General features: G+C 32.8%; 1 protein-coding gene across 1 annotated transcript; it reads left to right on the forward strand.

The window, feature by feature from the left end:
• Nucleotides 1-8,100: 8,100 nt before the first annotated feature.
• Nucleotides 8,101-14,684, forward strand: LOC132302767 (nuclear transport factor 2-like). The gene is made up of 9 exons (XM_059799705.1): nucleotides 8,101-8,268; nucleotides 9,812-9,999; nucleotides 11,120-11,405; nucleotides 11,536-11,786; nucleotides 11,874-12,075; nucleotides 12,171-12,286; nucleotides 12,369-12,434; nucleotides 13,289-13,352; nucleotides 14,141-14,684. Exons 2-9 carry the CDS (start codon nucleotides 9,814-9,816, stop codon nucleotides 14,410-14,412), a joined length of 1,443 nt encoding a protein of 480 aa, XP_059655688.1. The 5' UTR covers nucleotides 8,101-8,268; nucleotides 9,812-9,813; the 3' UTR covers nucleotides 14,413-14,684.
• Nucleotides 14,685-15,012: the final 328 nt, after the last annotated feature.

Here is a 15,012-nt window from a genome sequence, read left to right on the forward strand (position 1 = left end):
TCATTTATATTTTTGTTTCCAAAAAATGTTCTCTTTTAGTAGCATTTCTATATACATGGAGAGAGAAAATATAACTTTTGTGGAATGATTCGATATTTTGCTCAAATTGTAAAGGAATTACACATTATTTAGAACTTGTATATAGGATCATTGTATTCACTCTTGACCTTACGATTTGTTTTTTCTTTTCTTTTCTCCCTTTTAATGAGATTGGACACTTGATGACTCCAATTAGACTAATCATGATTTTTAGTAATGATCCAAATTTCACAATTTCTTGTGATACTTTCAGTAAGTGAGACCTTCCTTAGAATTATAATATAGGAAGTAATATTAAGAAAACTGATATAATTGGCTAAACTCTTCCAATATATGATTAATTGAGTTCATTATAAAGATGGTTTGTGATAGAATAAGGTACATTGCATGATTTTACGTCATAAAAAATGGCAACCATGGTTGAGTGGTTATTTTCCATTTTGATGATAAGTTTTAGGTGGCAATGAAGCAATCTAATGCTCTGATCATGGATGAAGAATGAAGAATAAGGGATGGAATAGGCATTTTTAGGAAAGGGAAAATGTCATTTCCTCCTTTTGTTATGTTGATCTAATAATTTTTGAAGGGTAATATTGTAATTTACTTATTATTTTTAATAACAATTTCCTTCCTCTTTTCCATTCATATCTAAATTGATGAAAACTTGAAAGGGAACATGACTCTTCAATCCTCTTTTTCTTTCCCTTTGTCTCATATATACCAAATAAAAAAACACTTGTTCTTTCCTTTCCATCTTCCTCTACCACCTTTTCATTATTGCATTGTTAGGTTAGGTCATCATTTAGGGTTGCAAATGAACCGGGTTGTTCATGAATATTACGGGTTCAACTAGTTAAAAGCTTGGTTCGGGTTCGTTAAAGTAAATGATTCGAGCTTGAATACATTTTCTAACCTCGTTTAGTAAACAAACCGAACTTCAACAATTTTGGACTTTGCTTGTAGCCTCATGAATAAGCTCGTATAGTAAAGACTCTATTTTTTGAAAACTTTATATATGATTGCTGGCTTATTCTATATACATTCAACCCAAACTCATACATCTTTCATATGCCCAACTTCTATACTCATTGTAAGCCCAAACTCCCCCGCATTCCATTAAGCCCTACCACATTATCTCTTAGAGAAGTTTTTAAAGCTTCCATAACCCTAAGGGTTAACTATTGTAACCGTGGGTCGGTTACAAGATTTAATGGGTCTTTTAAGCTCATTAGTTTTGATTTTTAATTTACAAGATTTTTGTGTTTTATAACTCATTTATTTTCTGACAGCTTTTAGTCTTTATTGAGAATATAGTTGTAGGACTCCTTACTTATTAGTTTGGTTAGCCCAAAAGATGAAATATACAGATGAACAATATATCTATCTTTTCTTTTTTGTCTTTGAGTTATATTTTTATATTCTTCATATATATTTATGAGGCAACTTCGACATATAGAGACTTGTTCCCCTTGACTTCTTGTGGCCATGCACATAGAGGAGGTGCCATTGAGAGTCAATTTGGGTTGTATCTTAGAGTTGACTAACACCGTCTGTACCTACTACACATAGGGAAGGAGTATCAATTTTAGATCACGTGTTTGACACGTGCCTCTCTATCAAACCAACCAGCTTTTCTTAATTATTTTACTATTGTCTTTTAGCTTCTTAATTTCTATAATCCTATTAGTTTTCTTTTATTAACTTAAAATTATATTATTTATATTACATTATATCCATGTTGTTAAATTGATGTATTATTCAATGTAATAAAAGTGTTGTTATTTCATTATTCATTTTTGTAATTGCTCGTTGTATTATATGATTGTCTATCAATAAAATTTGACGGTTTGTTCTTTGTATTTTTCCTATAAAATTGTGCATTTTTCATAACATTATTAACGTCAGATTCCTTCAACAAATACATGTGTGTGTGTGTGATCGCTCTAGCAACCGGTTTCCAACAGAGATCCCTCTCATTTATCTCAATCCCATTTTAGTGTTGATGGAATCATTATTGCCGTTGACTTCTTGAAGAAGATGATCGGAGTTCGACGAAAGAGAGGACAATGATTTTCTTCCATCTTCTGCCCATCTGAAGCTCTTCCAATTTTTTTCCTATTGTTGGATATGTAGGCAAGGTCTTCCATCTCGTGGATATTTAGGATCCAATCAAGGAATAAAAATATGTATGTGAGCTCAAGCTTGCCAAGGAATAAAAATATCTCTTCCATCATTATTTCATGTTTTGACATAATTTATTGTTCATTTTCCCCTTATTAAATTCTCTTCATCTTTGTCTTATGACATAACATTAGTCATGATTTTTTTTTATCCCAAATCACAATATTTAACCTTGTAAAGGAGTATTTAGATCAACTCAAACTCTTATCTTGTGTGTTGAAATTTGAAGTTAAGATATATTAATGCTCCGTTTGGTATAAAGTAATAAAATTAGATGAAGAGGGATAAGAAGAATTAAATGTAATAGATAGTATCATTTCCTCATTTGGTTTGTTTGGTGGAAGAGAAGAAAATTAGATAATACTTTATTTTGTTTGTTTGGATATAAGGGAATAGAGAGTATTAATTATAAAGGAAGTTTTTGTAATTTAAAAACTTTCATAATAGCATTGCCCTTTGTTTTTTCCTTTGCGTCTTTTGTCCATATTTGAAGGGATGAAAATTTGTAAAGAAAAAATGATGACTCATTCATCGTCTTTTCTCTTCTCTCCTTACATCCTCTCTACCAAACTAAGGAAATGCATTTTTTCATTCTTATTTTCCCGCCACCCATCTTCCATTCTCCAAAGTATAAAAAATAAAAACAAACAAACACGGTTGCTATTTAGTAACTGTGTATAAATTCATAGCATTTGAAAATACGTGTAAATTACCCCCTAATATTTGTTGATTGTCAATTTTGACTAATTTTTATTTTTATAAAAATTTCAAAATAACCTTAAAAACTGAAATTAATATTTTTATTTATATTTTGTTTTAAGGGAATTTTACAAAATTCCTTATTTCCTCAATTTGGTAGGGATCTTTTTACTAAACAACAACACTACTTTTTGCACATTATGTATATAACAAGTTTTTTAAAATATATATATTTCCTCCTTCTCACGATAATGTTGTGTTTGGTAGAAAGTAAGGAATATGTGTGGAGAGAAAATAGAAAGGAATGAACAAATTTCCTCTGTTCAGTAGAGATAATATAAGGAAATAAATTATTTATAAATTTTTATCCGCTAAAAAATGGATGGAAGAAAGGATCGCTCAAAAAGGATGAAAGAAAAGATGGAAGGCAAATTGACTATTATCAAAGTTTTAAATTAAACAATAGGGTTAATTACAATGACACCCCCTAAGGTTTACTATAATGACAGGTATATACAAGTTAGACCATTTTTGAATGATAACACCCTTTTAGGTTTGATAAAGTTAACAAAGACACCCCCTATTAGAATTTTTAATCCAAACAGACCCTTAAAAGGTGAGAAAATACTAGATTGCCCTTTAATAAAATACTAATTTTTGATTTAAAATATCCAAATCTTGAAATGACAGAATTACCCTTCTTAATCCCAATTTTATCTCTCTATCCTCTCTCACTGAAAACCCATAAATTTTGCCCCCAAAACCACCACCACCATTCCACCATTGCCACCGACCACTGCCACCTCCACCAAAAAAACGAAACAGAGAAATTTTAAATGGGTTTAGTGAGAATTATTACATACTATTAATTTTTTTTATATAAGTAATAATCAATGTCTTCTCTGTGTCTATCCAATATGTTTCTTCAATTTTGTGGGCAAAATATATATATATATATATATATTATATATGGGGCGATAGTGGTAGAGAGAGTAGAGGCAGCTGTGGATGAATTGCGGCAAAGTGGTGACGAACTAGCTGTGACGGCTTGATGGAACCGATAGAGATGGGTTGGTTAACTGCAGCGGTGAGCAAGGAGGGACTCTCAGCTTTGATGATGTCCACCGGCGGGCAAGGAGAACTCAGTTGTTGATATCTGCGACCGGCGATTAGAGCAACGAGGAGCTCGGCTAGTGGCTGTGGATCAGTGAGACAGATCCGGATGTCCACCGGCAGGGACTCTCAGCTTTAATGATGTCCACCGGCGGGCAATGAGAACTCGGCTATGATTTGCGACCGGCGATGAGAGCGATGGCGAGCTTGGCCTGTAGGTCCGTTGTCAACACTTGCTGTAGTCCCTTCCCTGTTCGTGGAGGTAGAACTTGCATCCGAAAAAGAGAAAAGCTCTTTTCAGACCGCGCTGATTTCCCCGAAAACATCCATTGCTCACTCGTTTCCATATCGAACAATAAACCTCTCTGATTCGTCAAATGCAACTCGCATCCTTCTGGGTGTGCTTATAGTCCTAGTCATCTGATCCACAGGAGCTTTTCTCTACCCTTAGCCGAGGGTGATAATTGTTGAGCTAGGTAGCGAAGTCCTCAAAACCAGATGGTAGTTCGGTTTTTCCAGCTGCGTCATACTCCCGCTCGATCGATCTTGTAAGATCAGCTAATTCAACGGGGTTAATATGGTCCGAAGTTGTCGGGCTGTGGACCGGTGAGACAGATCCGGCGAGGGAGGTGAAGCTCGACTGTGGTTGGCGACGGTGCTGCGACGCTTTTTTGTTGGACTTGGTTATATATATATATATATATAAATATATATAATGGTGCTGATGTAATAGTGTATATATATAAGGGCAAAATTGACTTTTCATAAGTTCTGATATTTTACCACAAAATGAATTAAACATTGAAGGGCAATCTCGTCTTTTCTAACATTTTAAGGGCTTGTTTGGATCAAAATTCTCACAGGGGGTGTCATTGTTCAAAAAACGGCTAAGTTATGTATGGCTGTCAATATGTCAAACCTCAGGGGGTGTCATTGTAATTAACCCTAAACAATATCCTAAATTATGCAAGTTTAAATTACAATATTATAAAAATTATTAGATATAATGGTAAAAATAATTAAAACTTTATCTTTATTTCTCTATTAACAAACGTAGTAAATTGTGAGCTTATTATCTTCTCTTCTATCCAACCGAACAAAACGAAGAAAATACACAATCTCTTCCTTCATCCATCCCTTCCACCCAATTTTGTTCTTTCCTATCGAACAAAGCATAAGTGTCCATCTTTTTATTTTTAGCTGTTCCAAAATATTTGTCCCAATTAAAAAGTTAATGTAGTCTTTTTTTTTCTTTTTTTTTTTTTTTAATATTATCAATTTAACCTTCTTGTATTGAACTTATATAAAAAAATAAAAAATAAAAAATAAAAAACTAAAGTGAAAACCCTCGTATCAACTATCAGTATGAATCTATTGTGAGTAAATTTGGTAATTTATATACAATAAAAATTATGTTTTTATTTTGGGTTAAAATCATAATACTCCAGTAAAATTAAAAAACTCACTGAACTAAGAAAACTTATCAATTTATCTTCAAACCCGACTCATTAAATATGTTATGAAATGTCAAATTTGACATTGTCATTTACTATCAAATTAAAGACTATAATTTTTATTTTAAAATTATAAAAATAATATTGGGGCAAGAAATGAGTCATCAATCACTAGTAAGATAACAACTCATTTAACATTAAATAATATTATTATAAGGGATATTTTTTAAAATTTTAAAATAATAATTATAGTTTTTAATTTAATTTAATTTTAGATAGTAATGTCAAATTTAATGTTTTACAACTCACTTATGGATCACGAGTTTTTAGACAACTTAATAATTTTTAGGTAATTTACAGTTGCACCTCGTCAGGGTAGATACAAATTTGGGAGAGTGTGATCTAATTGCCCCCTCAAGTTTGTAAACTTGAACAACAACACCCCAACCATGATAAGAGTACCTAATTACTCTTTAACTTCTTAATTAACTCGTTTAAATTATTAAAGTACAATATTAACCTTTATAGGTCCTCTTATTTGACCAAAATGACCATTAGCAAAAAAAAATAAAAAATAAAAAATAAAACTCCACCACTATGCCTGCCAATGACATATGCATACAAACAAGGGCGGGCCCATGAATTTTTAATTGGTGGGGTCAAACTAGAAATGTAAAATTTCAATTTTAAAATAACATAAAATAATTTTAAGAATTTTTTTTTATTTTTTTATTTTAATTATTATTATTTTTTGCAAGTTTAATGTATATTGTTAAAATGTGTGCAATAAAATTGAAAAGAAAAGTTGTTGATTGAATCATTGTTGTTATCAAGTGAATAAAATTTTTTTTTTTCTTTCTAATTCATAACAAATAATATTTATGTATGTGTGTGAATATATATGTGCGTAAATATAATATGTTGTTATAAGAATTATCATAATAATCAATACTTTTTATAACTAAATTTGATCTTTTATAACAAGAGGTTTATTCAAATTTGAAGGGGTTACAAGTAATTTCATTATTAAACTATATTTAATAGAGGAAACCATTGGATTTAAAAAAAAAAAAAAAAATTAGAGAGATCAACATTAATTTTTATATAGAAAACAAATATTAGTATCTATGATTTAGTACCATAAATAGTGTTACAAAAAATTTGAGGGGCTAACTTTAATTTTTATGTAAAACATTACCATAAATCAAAGGACTTGTAAAAGGTTAATATTGTACTTTCATGATTTAAATGGGTCAATTCAGAAATCAAGGGGTAATTACGTATTCTTATAATGGTTGGGGTGTTGTTGTTCAAGTTTGCAAATTTGAGGGGGTAATTGGACCACTATTCCTAAATTGTATATACTTGTCTTTATTGTAATCCTAAGGGGGTGTGAGTGCAAATTACCCTAATTTTTATTAGTTTAAGGAGTTATTTAATATTTACTAAGGATTGTTTCCCTATTGCTTAAAAGCACTTTAATTTTGAAAAATTACGTTTAAATATGTTTGGTAACCATGATAAGTGTTTTTGATGGTTACCAAATTTAGTTTAGTCGACATTTGAATTAAGGTATAATTTGGAGTTTAGAGGTTGAATATTTTAGGTAACTTTTTTTTATTAAACAATCTTGTATTTTTTATTTTTTATAAAGATAATTACACCCCTTTCTTAATAAGGTTTCTATTATCAAATATGGTAATATCATATTAAAGGATATTGTTGTAAAATTAGTTATAGAAGTGTTTTAAAAAAATTTGTTCCCAAATAAATTAAAAAATAATTTAATTATGAAAAATACTTATTATTTTGTGTCACCAAACCCCGCAATTTTTTTACAACTCCACTAATAAAAATATATATTTTTATTCCAACGGTAACCCAAACGAATTCTAGGAGTCTTATACAGAATTTTAAATATAGAAGAAATTTCTATAATTTTAACCAATTTATTTTCTAATAAACCAACAATACATCATTCCCAAGATTTAATCTGTTCGTCCGAATATGTCTACAAGTTAACCAGCTGATATCGAGCTCAATTCCTATGTTTAGCAGATTTACACTTGTTTCCTTATCATGAATAGATACCAAATTAGAATATGATTTGTTGAAAGAGGAGTTCAATTGAAAAAAAAAATATAGAAAGCTTTAGAACATTCTGAAGTCCAATCACATCAATATCGTTTTATTTATGGAAATTATCACTATCAGCGCGGTTTCGAATACAGCAGAGACTAGAGAGTCAAATTACCATAAATTGGAGTCCGAGATTAGGATGTATTAAAATGACAGCCAAACGTGGCAAGTTTCTATTGGTGCTTTCACATTCCATATCGTTTTTCACCGTCAACCAATCATCTTAATCCTAAAGCCCAGCTTGCACATCAAGCAAATTTAGTAATTTAGAGAGCGAGAGATCATGTACCGTGCCAGCACAGAACATTCGATAGACCCCCATCAATCACAGCCGTATAAAGTAGACCCAGCCAGCTCTGATTTCACGCCATCACAGATAGTGGGTCCCACAATTCACTGTCAAGCAATATTCGACGGTCCAAACATACGAAAAATTCCCTCCAAAGCACACTCCAACATAGAACATACCGTATATATTGGAATCTCTGATCTTCCTTGATTTTGATAGCCCCTCTCTATCTCTACTCTCTCTATCTACCCTTTTCTCTTCGTGCCCTACCTACTCCTTACAAATCATAGTGTCCTATCTCGTGCTCTGTGAACTTGTCGCAGGTGTCTGTCATCTCTCTGGCCCTAATAAGAGGTACGATATATGTATATACTGTATGTATATCTATGTGTATATTATATGTTGTGTATATGTCGTGCATGAGTGTTTCTGTGGAGTAATTACTGTCTGATTCATCAATGTCTTCTCTTCACGCTGTTCGAGGTTTGTGGTTCTTTTCTTGCACACTTGTGTCGATCTTGTTGATCATTGGTATTTAATGGCTACCTGTACTTGCTATTTCTAGAGATTTTTGCGAGTGAAAGACTGGGTTTTTTTTTTTTTATATATTATTTTATGTATCGATTGGTGGATTGATCAGGACATATACATTCTTGGTGTGTTGGTCTCCAGCTTTTGAGTTATGTTCTGTTTTTAGATCTAGGGTTCTATGTGTGAAATTAATTTGTGGGTTTGTGTGCGAGAGTTGTTCTGATTTCCTTTTATTTTTTGTGATTTTCTGGGTTGTTATATGATTTTTTTGGCTTTCTAGGGTTTTGCATGCCCTAATCACACAAAATTTATTGGACCCCTTTTGTCCTAGTCCTAGTTGTAATCAAATTGGTTTTTGCTGCATTACTTCCAATTTGGTCCCCTTTGGCGAAAGACAAGGATGATGACTGTGCTATTTTGGCCTATAAAATACTCAAGATTGCTCTTCTATATCACTGTTATGTAATCCAATCACATTGTTATTCTGGAAGTGTGTGAATATGAAATTTTGAGTAATTCCTTAACAGGATAATGCAATGGTCATCTCTTTCTTGTTTTTGTTTTTCTTTGTTTTCTATCTTTGTTAATGCCCCTATTTCATTGCAGTTGTTAAATTAGAATTTATTTATTTATTTATTATTTTAAAATTCTTGTTGGACAACAATGCAATAGTCAGCTCTTTCTTGTTTTTGTTTTTCTTTGTTTTCTATCTTTGTTAATGTTTAAACAAATGCCCCTATTTATTGCAGTTTTTAAATTAGGATTTTTATTTTAAAATTTTTGTTGGTTTTTCTTCAGACTCTCTTGGAAGTACCTTTTTGAAACATTTTTTTAACTTAATTAACCCTTAGTCTGAGTCTTATACAGTGTTACATGATTTCCATCCCCAGTCAGCTCCACCTAATACTCGCTAAAAGGTGTAATGATGTTGTCTTCAATTAGATCCACTTCTAACTTCTAATTATTGGATAAACCTTTCGTGCCTCTTTTGTTTTCTATCACCTGATTTTTCACTTCACTGTCTTAAGAGCTTCATATTATTTTATTTACATTTTGAAATATTTTTATATATACTGCTGGCCTAGTTAGCCAGGTGTACCCTAAGTGTGATGGGCTAATTTTATTTTATTTTATTTTTATTATTTTATTTTTTTACTGATTAGCCCTTAAAATGTATATATTCTCTAAATTATTATGTAGATTTTGTTTTAATTGTGATCTATTTTATCTTCCTTTTTTGTGTACTAATTGTGTCTCTTTGTCTAAAATACAAAATACTTGACTGGAATTAGTTTTTGTATTTGTATATTCTTGTCTGAGTAATTTAAAAGTTGATGTTTTTCTATTTATTTATATGTTTCTGTAGAGATGGCGACGCAGATAGCAGGTCCTTCCACTTCACCCACTCCCCAAATTATATGTAATGCCTTTGTGGAGCAGTATTACCGCTTCCTTCGGAACTCTCCTGAACAAGCTCACAAATTTTATCAAGATTCAAGCGTGCTAAGCCGGCCAGGAGATGATGGTGTAATGACATCAGTGACAACCATGCAGGTATGGTTCTTGGAACAAAGGTTATAATGCATAATTACCTTTCTTATTTGGGTTTGTATAATGAATATATAAAATCCACGCCAATACTTCTGCTAGGAAGGGTTAGTGGAATCAGACATGATGCTCTATTAGAACTTTTGTGCCCCATTTTCTGACAAATAGGATCATATAAGAATCTGGTGCTTTTGCATTTGTATTTTTTGTAATATAATAAATATTAAGATTATCTTGTTTTACTTTGATATACTATGTATGAGTGAATATTTAGTGTACGGGATCTTGGAATTCTGAAACACTGTAGAATCTATGTTTATTTTTTGGAAATCTGCATATGGTGTAATGAAATGATTAAATATGGAACATTGGTCTTAGAATATTTTGCATCAGGATTGTTTGTTGGTTTTATTTTAGTTTGTCGTCGTGGTCTGAATCTCTTCCCTCTTGAGGAAGTAGAATCACACATGCCTTCCTTAATAGCTCCAAATGATATAGCATTTAGGTACTTCATGAATACAGTTTATACAGAAGCAACCGCATAGTCAGCTAAACCTACCAAAACGTTAGCTGAGCAGTCATTAAAAGGTAAGGCAAAAATTAAAGCTAACAAAAGAAACAAATAGAGGAGGAGATTGATCTTTATAGGTTATTTTTAGTCATGAGAGTTTTATTGTCCTGGGCTAGCAGAGTCACCAAAAAAGTACTCTCGCTCATGTTTAGGACCATTGATTTTTTTCCACAATAAAGCACCTTGTCCTGTACTATCATGCACCCTTCATTTCTTGACACCATACTTAAATCCTTGGCCATTCTACTTTATGCTTCAGTTCATTATAAAAGAATTTTATGAAATTAAGCTTCTGCTGCAAGCATTGACCAATGGAATTATCCTCCTGCTCTTCACAAACCATGACCATATCTTTTATATTGAGCTGCATGCCAAAGTGCAGTGTCTGTAGTAGGTCGGTCTTTATTTTTTCCCCCTTCTAAACCTTATAGTTATTCTCATGGCTCTTCTGTCCTTGATAATAAAGCCTGGTCTTAGATGTGAACACGCTTTAGTACTACTATAGTTTTTGGATAGACCGGTGCATAATTTTTCGTTCCATTTATCTTGTATCAGGGCATTAGTGACAAGATCCTGTCTTTCGAATTAAAGGACTATCAAGTGCAGATATTAACTGCAGATGCACAAGATTCTTTGGAGGAAGGGGTGGTTGTTCTAGTAACTGGTTGTTTATTTGGGAAGGACAACATTAAAAGGAACTTTACTCAAACATTCTTACTGGCCAAACAAGAAAAAGGTTACTATGTCTTGAATGATTTATTTAGGTTTGTGGACAGTGCTGCTTTGGCAGTCAGTGATGATAGTGAAAATGTTCCTGCTGCTTCTGGGACCCCAGATACAGGTAGTCTCTCTATCTCTCTATCTATATATTTTTGTCTGCGTCATGCCCATTTCCTTTGGCTGTTTGGGCAGCGGGGGTTGGTTTTATTTCATTCTATTTGGTAATGATTTGATGCTACTATTGTCATTAGAACCTGTTCATGCTCTTGATCATTCTACGCAAAATCACACATCTACTTCGGCCGAGGAGGTTAGCAATAATGACACTGATCTATTAGATACCAAGGGTTCTGTTCCAGTAATTGAGAAGAAGTTGCCAGCTGTTGAGGAAGTTGTTGTTGCTGAAGTCCCAGTTGGGGCAAGCCAGAATGACGCAGACACTATTGCTGAGTTGGCGTCCAATCTCAAAGAGGGTGCCCAAAAGATGTCTTACGCATCAATAGTGAGTTTAAATATATAATTATTTTTAAATGATATTGAACTTTTTTTTTTTTTTGTAGTTTATGTAATGTTCTGAATTTTTGTATAGGTAGCAAAGGAGAGCCCAGTGACTTCTCCAGTCCGTGTTACTACTAGAACAGCTGCAAGGGTTGCACCCTTAAGTACTGAACCAAATTCGCATACCTCTGTTGTATCAAAATTAACAACTCCTCGTAGCAACAGTGCTCCACGAAGCAACAGTGCTCCACGAAGCAACAGTGCTCCACGAAGTAATAACTATCGCGCGGAAGGTATTTTATATCACTAATGTGTAATTCTTTTATATATTTATATCATACATATTACTGAATTTACTCCATCCATATCATCATTCTATTTGTCACAGTCAAGGGCATATATGTTGGTAATTTGCCTGGGGATGTGACAGCTAAACAACTCGAAGAGGTGTTTAACAAATTTGGACCTATTATACTTGAAGGCATTCAAATAAAAAAGTATCAGGTATGGTTCTGTTTTGATTTTGCTATTTCATTTTTCTCTAGATACATTATTGACTTTTAACTACGAAAAATCTTTTGTACAGGAGGACGGATTCTGTTATGGCTTTGTAGAATTTGAATCCTCGAATTCAGCACATAGTGCGATTGAGGTACTTATATATATATATATCTTTCCCTTCTGCTTGTGCAAGTTGATCATGTGTTGTGGATACCATTTGAACTTCTTGTGGTTATTCGATTTTACAAGTTGATCATGTGTTGTGGATACCATTTGAACTCCCTGTGGTTATTCGATTTTACTGCATGCTATAAACCTTTTTAACAAGCCAAATTGTTGAATGATTTTGCCTACATACTCTTGTATATTTTCTTTTTCACTATTTAATGTTTGTCCATTTTTACTTCGGATGAGACTGATGAGTCATGAATTTGTTACCCTGAGCCTTTTTCACTTCTTGATGCCTCATACTCCATGATCACGATATTGTGTTTGAGTTGGTAGACCAAAAAGGTTTAGAAGCTCTAGGTGCTCTGACTATAAATTCCTTGTACAGTAATTTATTGATTGCTCGAATCACTCATTCTTTATCTGCTTTACAGTTCACATCCCATGTATCCCTGTTGAACTGTATATTTGTCTTGGACGAATGCCAAACTGCACGCAGTTCATCGGTGGATTTCTTTTTTCTGTTTAAATGGAACTTTGTTAATTGCTATTTTTACGGTGTGATATATGATGAATTATCTGAATTCTCTGCTGAAGCTATGAAGTAGTTGTTTTGAATTTTGGAGCTTAACTGATATTCATAATCGGTCAACTCTGAGTAAAAAGATTCTATTTTTTTAAAATTATTATTATTTATTTATTTTTGTATGTAGAAATGTATAGAATCTGTGGTTATCTACTAATGTTTTGGAAGATCCAAGAAGGCTGTGGCATATTTGTTCTGCACAATTTCATTGTCCTAAATTTTTTTTTAACAAAAATTATGTGCTATTTCAGGCTCATAAAATTGTTATTGGGGAAAAGGAAGCTTATATCGAGGCAAAGAAAGCTGTTAGTCGAGGCAAGTGGGAATTATATTTATCATCTCTACATTTAATTTATCATGTTGTTCTCGTGGGATAAACTTTTGATATACAGAAAAAATTATAAGATTTTCTATATTTGTTTAAAATGTTTTTTCTCTAAAAATTTTTTTTTACACTAATTATTCGGAATGTGTTCCTATAGAATATTTCATATGCCAGTTAAACCTTCTTCACTGGGTTTCTTTATACTAGGGAAGGGAATGGGGTTTTTTACACAATAATTATTCGCATGTGTTCCTATAAAACATTTCATATGCCAGTTAAACCTTCTTCATTGGGTTTCTTTATACTAGGGAAGGGAATGGGTTTTATTTTACTTCATTTGTTTTGTTGCCTTGGATCGCCTGACAGTGAAATCCTTTTTAGTGTTATCCTTTCCGGTTGTATCCCCAAATTTGGTGTCTAGTTCTGCTAAAGGGTGACTGTGATTGCCCTTTCTGATACATCTACCATAACTAATCAACCAAGGCCAATGTGTTGCCTCTTATTTTATCCGAAAAGATAAAAATGATTAAAAGAAGAGAAAAAAAAAAACAGAGTACTTAGGGGGAAAAAAAAAACAGAGAAGAAAAAGAATGAAGGTATCAATACTCGTGGGTTTCTTGAATTTTCATATGTTGGACTTCATGAGCGTATTTATCTAGAATTACGAATTCCTTTTAAGTCAAGGAAAATGTGTTCAAATGTTGTTTTGACAACAAAAACCATAGCTAATTGTATTTTTTACTCGAACAAAAACTAAACAGCCTATTGGTTCTTGCAGCTGGCAATGGTAGAGGAAGAAATCCATCCGGAAGAGGTGGGTTTGCTAATGACAATTCTAGGGCCAGGGAGAACTTTGGTGGGGGCCGTGGCAACGGAAGATTCGAGTATGGGAAACGTCGTGAGTTTTCCGGTCAATCTGGGGGCCCTGGTGGACGCAATGGAGAGGCTTACCAAGCCGGGGGCCCTGGTGGACGCAACGGAGAGGCTTACCAGAGGGGGGGTTTTCAGAATGGGGGTGGAAGATATGGCCGTCAAGCTGGGATGAAGTAGACTACTGTTACTTGCCTGCTTGAAATTTGCTGGCACATTTTTGATTATTCATGATGATACATAGTTTTTCCAGAGTCCGGCAGCGGCATTTGAGGTTTCAGCAATATAGAAATAGGATCTTAATATATTTTTATAGGATCTATGTGAAAGGAGTTGTTGGACGAGAAGGGAACAGAAATACCAGATGTGTAACTTTAAGATTTTTTTACCCCTACAGTATTCTGCTCTGTTGGGGCCTTCTCCATGGTGATGAAACTTTTAATCTTTTGTTACTCTGTCTCTCTCTCTCACTCTGCATGTGTGGGCACACACGCACACTGATCATTTCTACATTTTGATTGTGCATTTGTAGGTTATTACTGTCACTCCATTCTTGTGGACACTGTTTTTTGCACGCATTTTTCAATTGTCTTCCACTTAAAAAATCTTTTTATTTTTCTTTTTCAGGTTATATATATATATATATATATATATATATATATATATATAGTTTCTTGAATATATATGTTTTTTATTTTTAAATATGTTTCTTTTTCAGGTAATATATATATATATATATATATATTTCATTTTTCGGTATTTAACAAAGGTTGAGGTCAA

This window comes from Cornus florida, unplaced genomic scaffold (assembly GCF_030987335.1).
Source record: "Cornus florida cultivar Cherokee Brave unplaced genomic scaffold, ASM3098733v1 CherokeeBrave_3.0.0_Hap2_Chr04, whole genome shotgun sequence".
NCBI classification, from domain to species: Eukaryota; Viridiplantae; Streptophyta; class Magnoliopsida; order Cornales; family Cornaceae; genus Cornus; species Cornus florida.

Bases quoted from the DNA above. Each gene is read 5' to 3' on its own strand.
- LOC132302767 (XM_059799705.1), top strand. From the start codon at position 9,814: ATGGCGACGCAGATAGCAGGTCCTTCCACTTCACCCACTCCCCAAATT. The intron at 10,000-11,119 runs GTATGGTTCTTG...ATCTTGTATCAG, and splicing joins CATCAGTGACAACCATGCAG to GGCATTAGTGACAAGATCCT. The intron at 12,287-12,368 runs GTATGGTTCTGT...TCTTTTGTACAG, and splicing joins TTCAAATAAAAAAGTATCAG to GAGGACGGATTCTGTTATGG.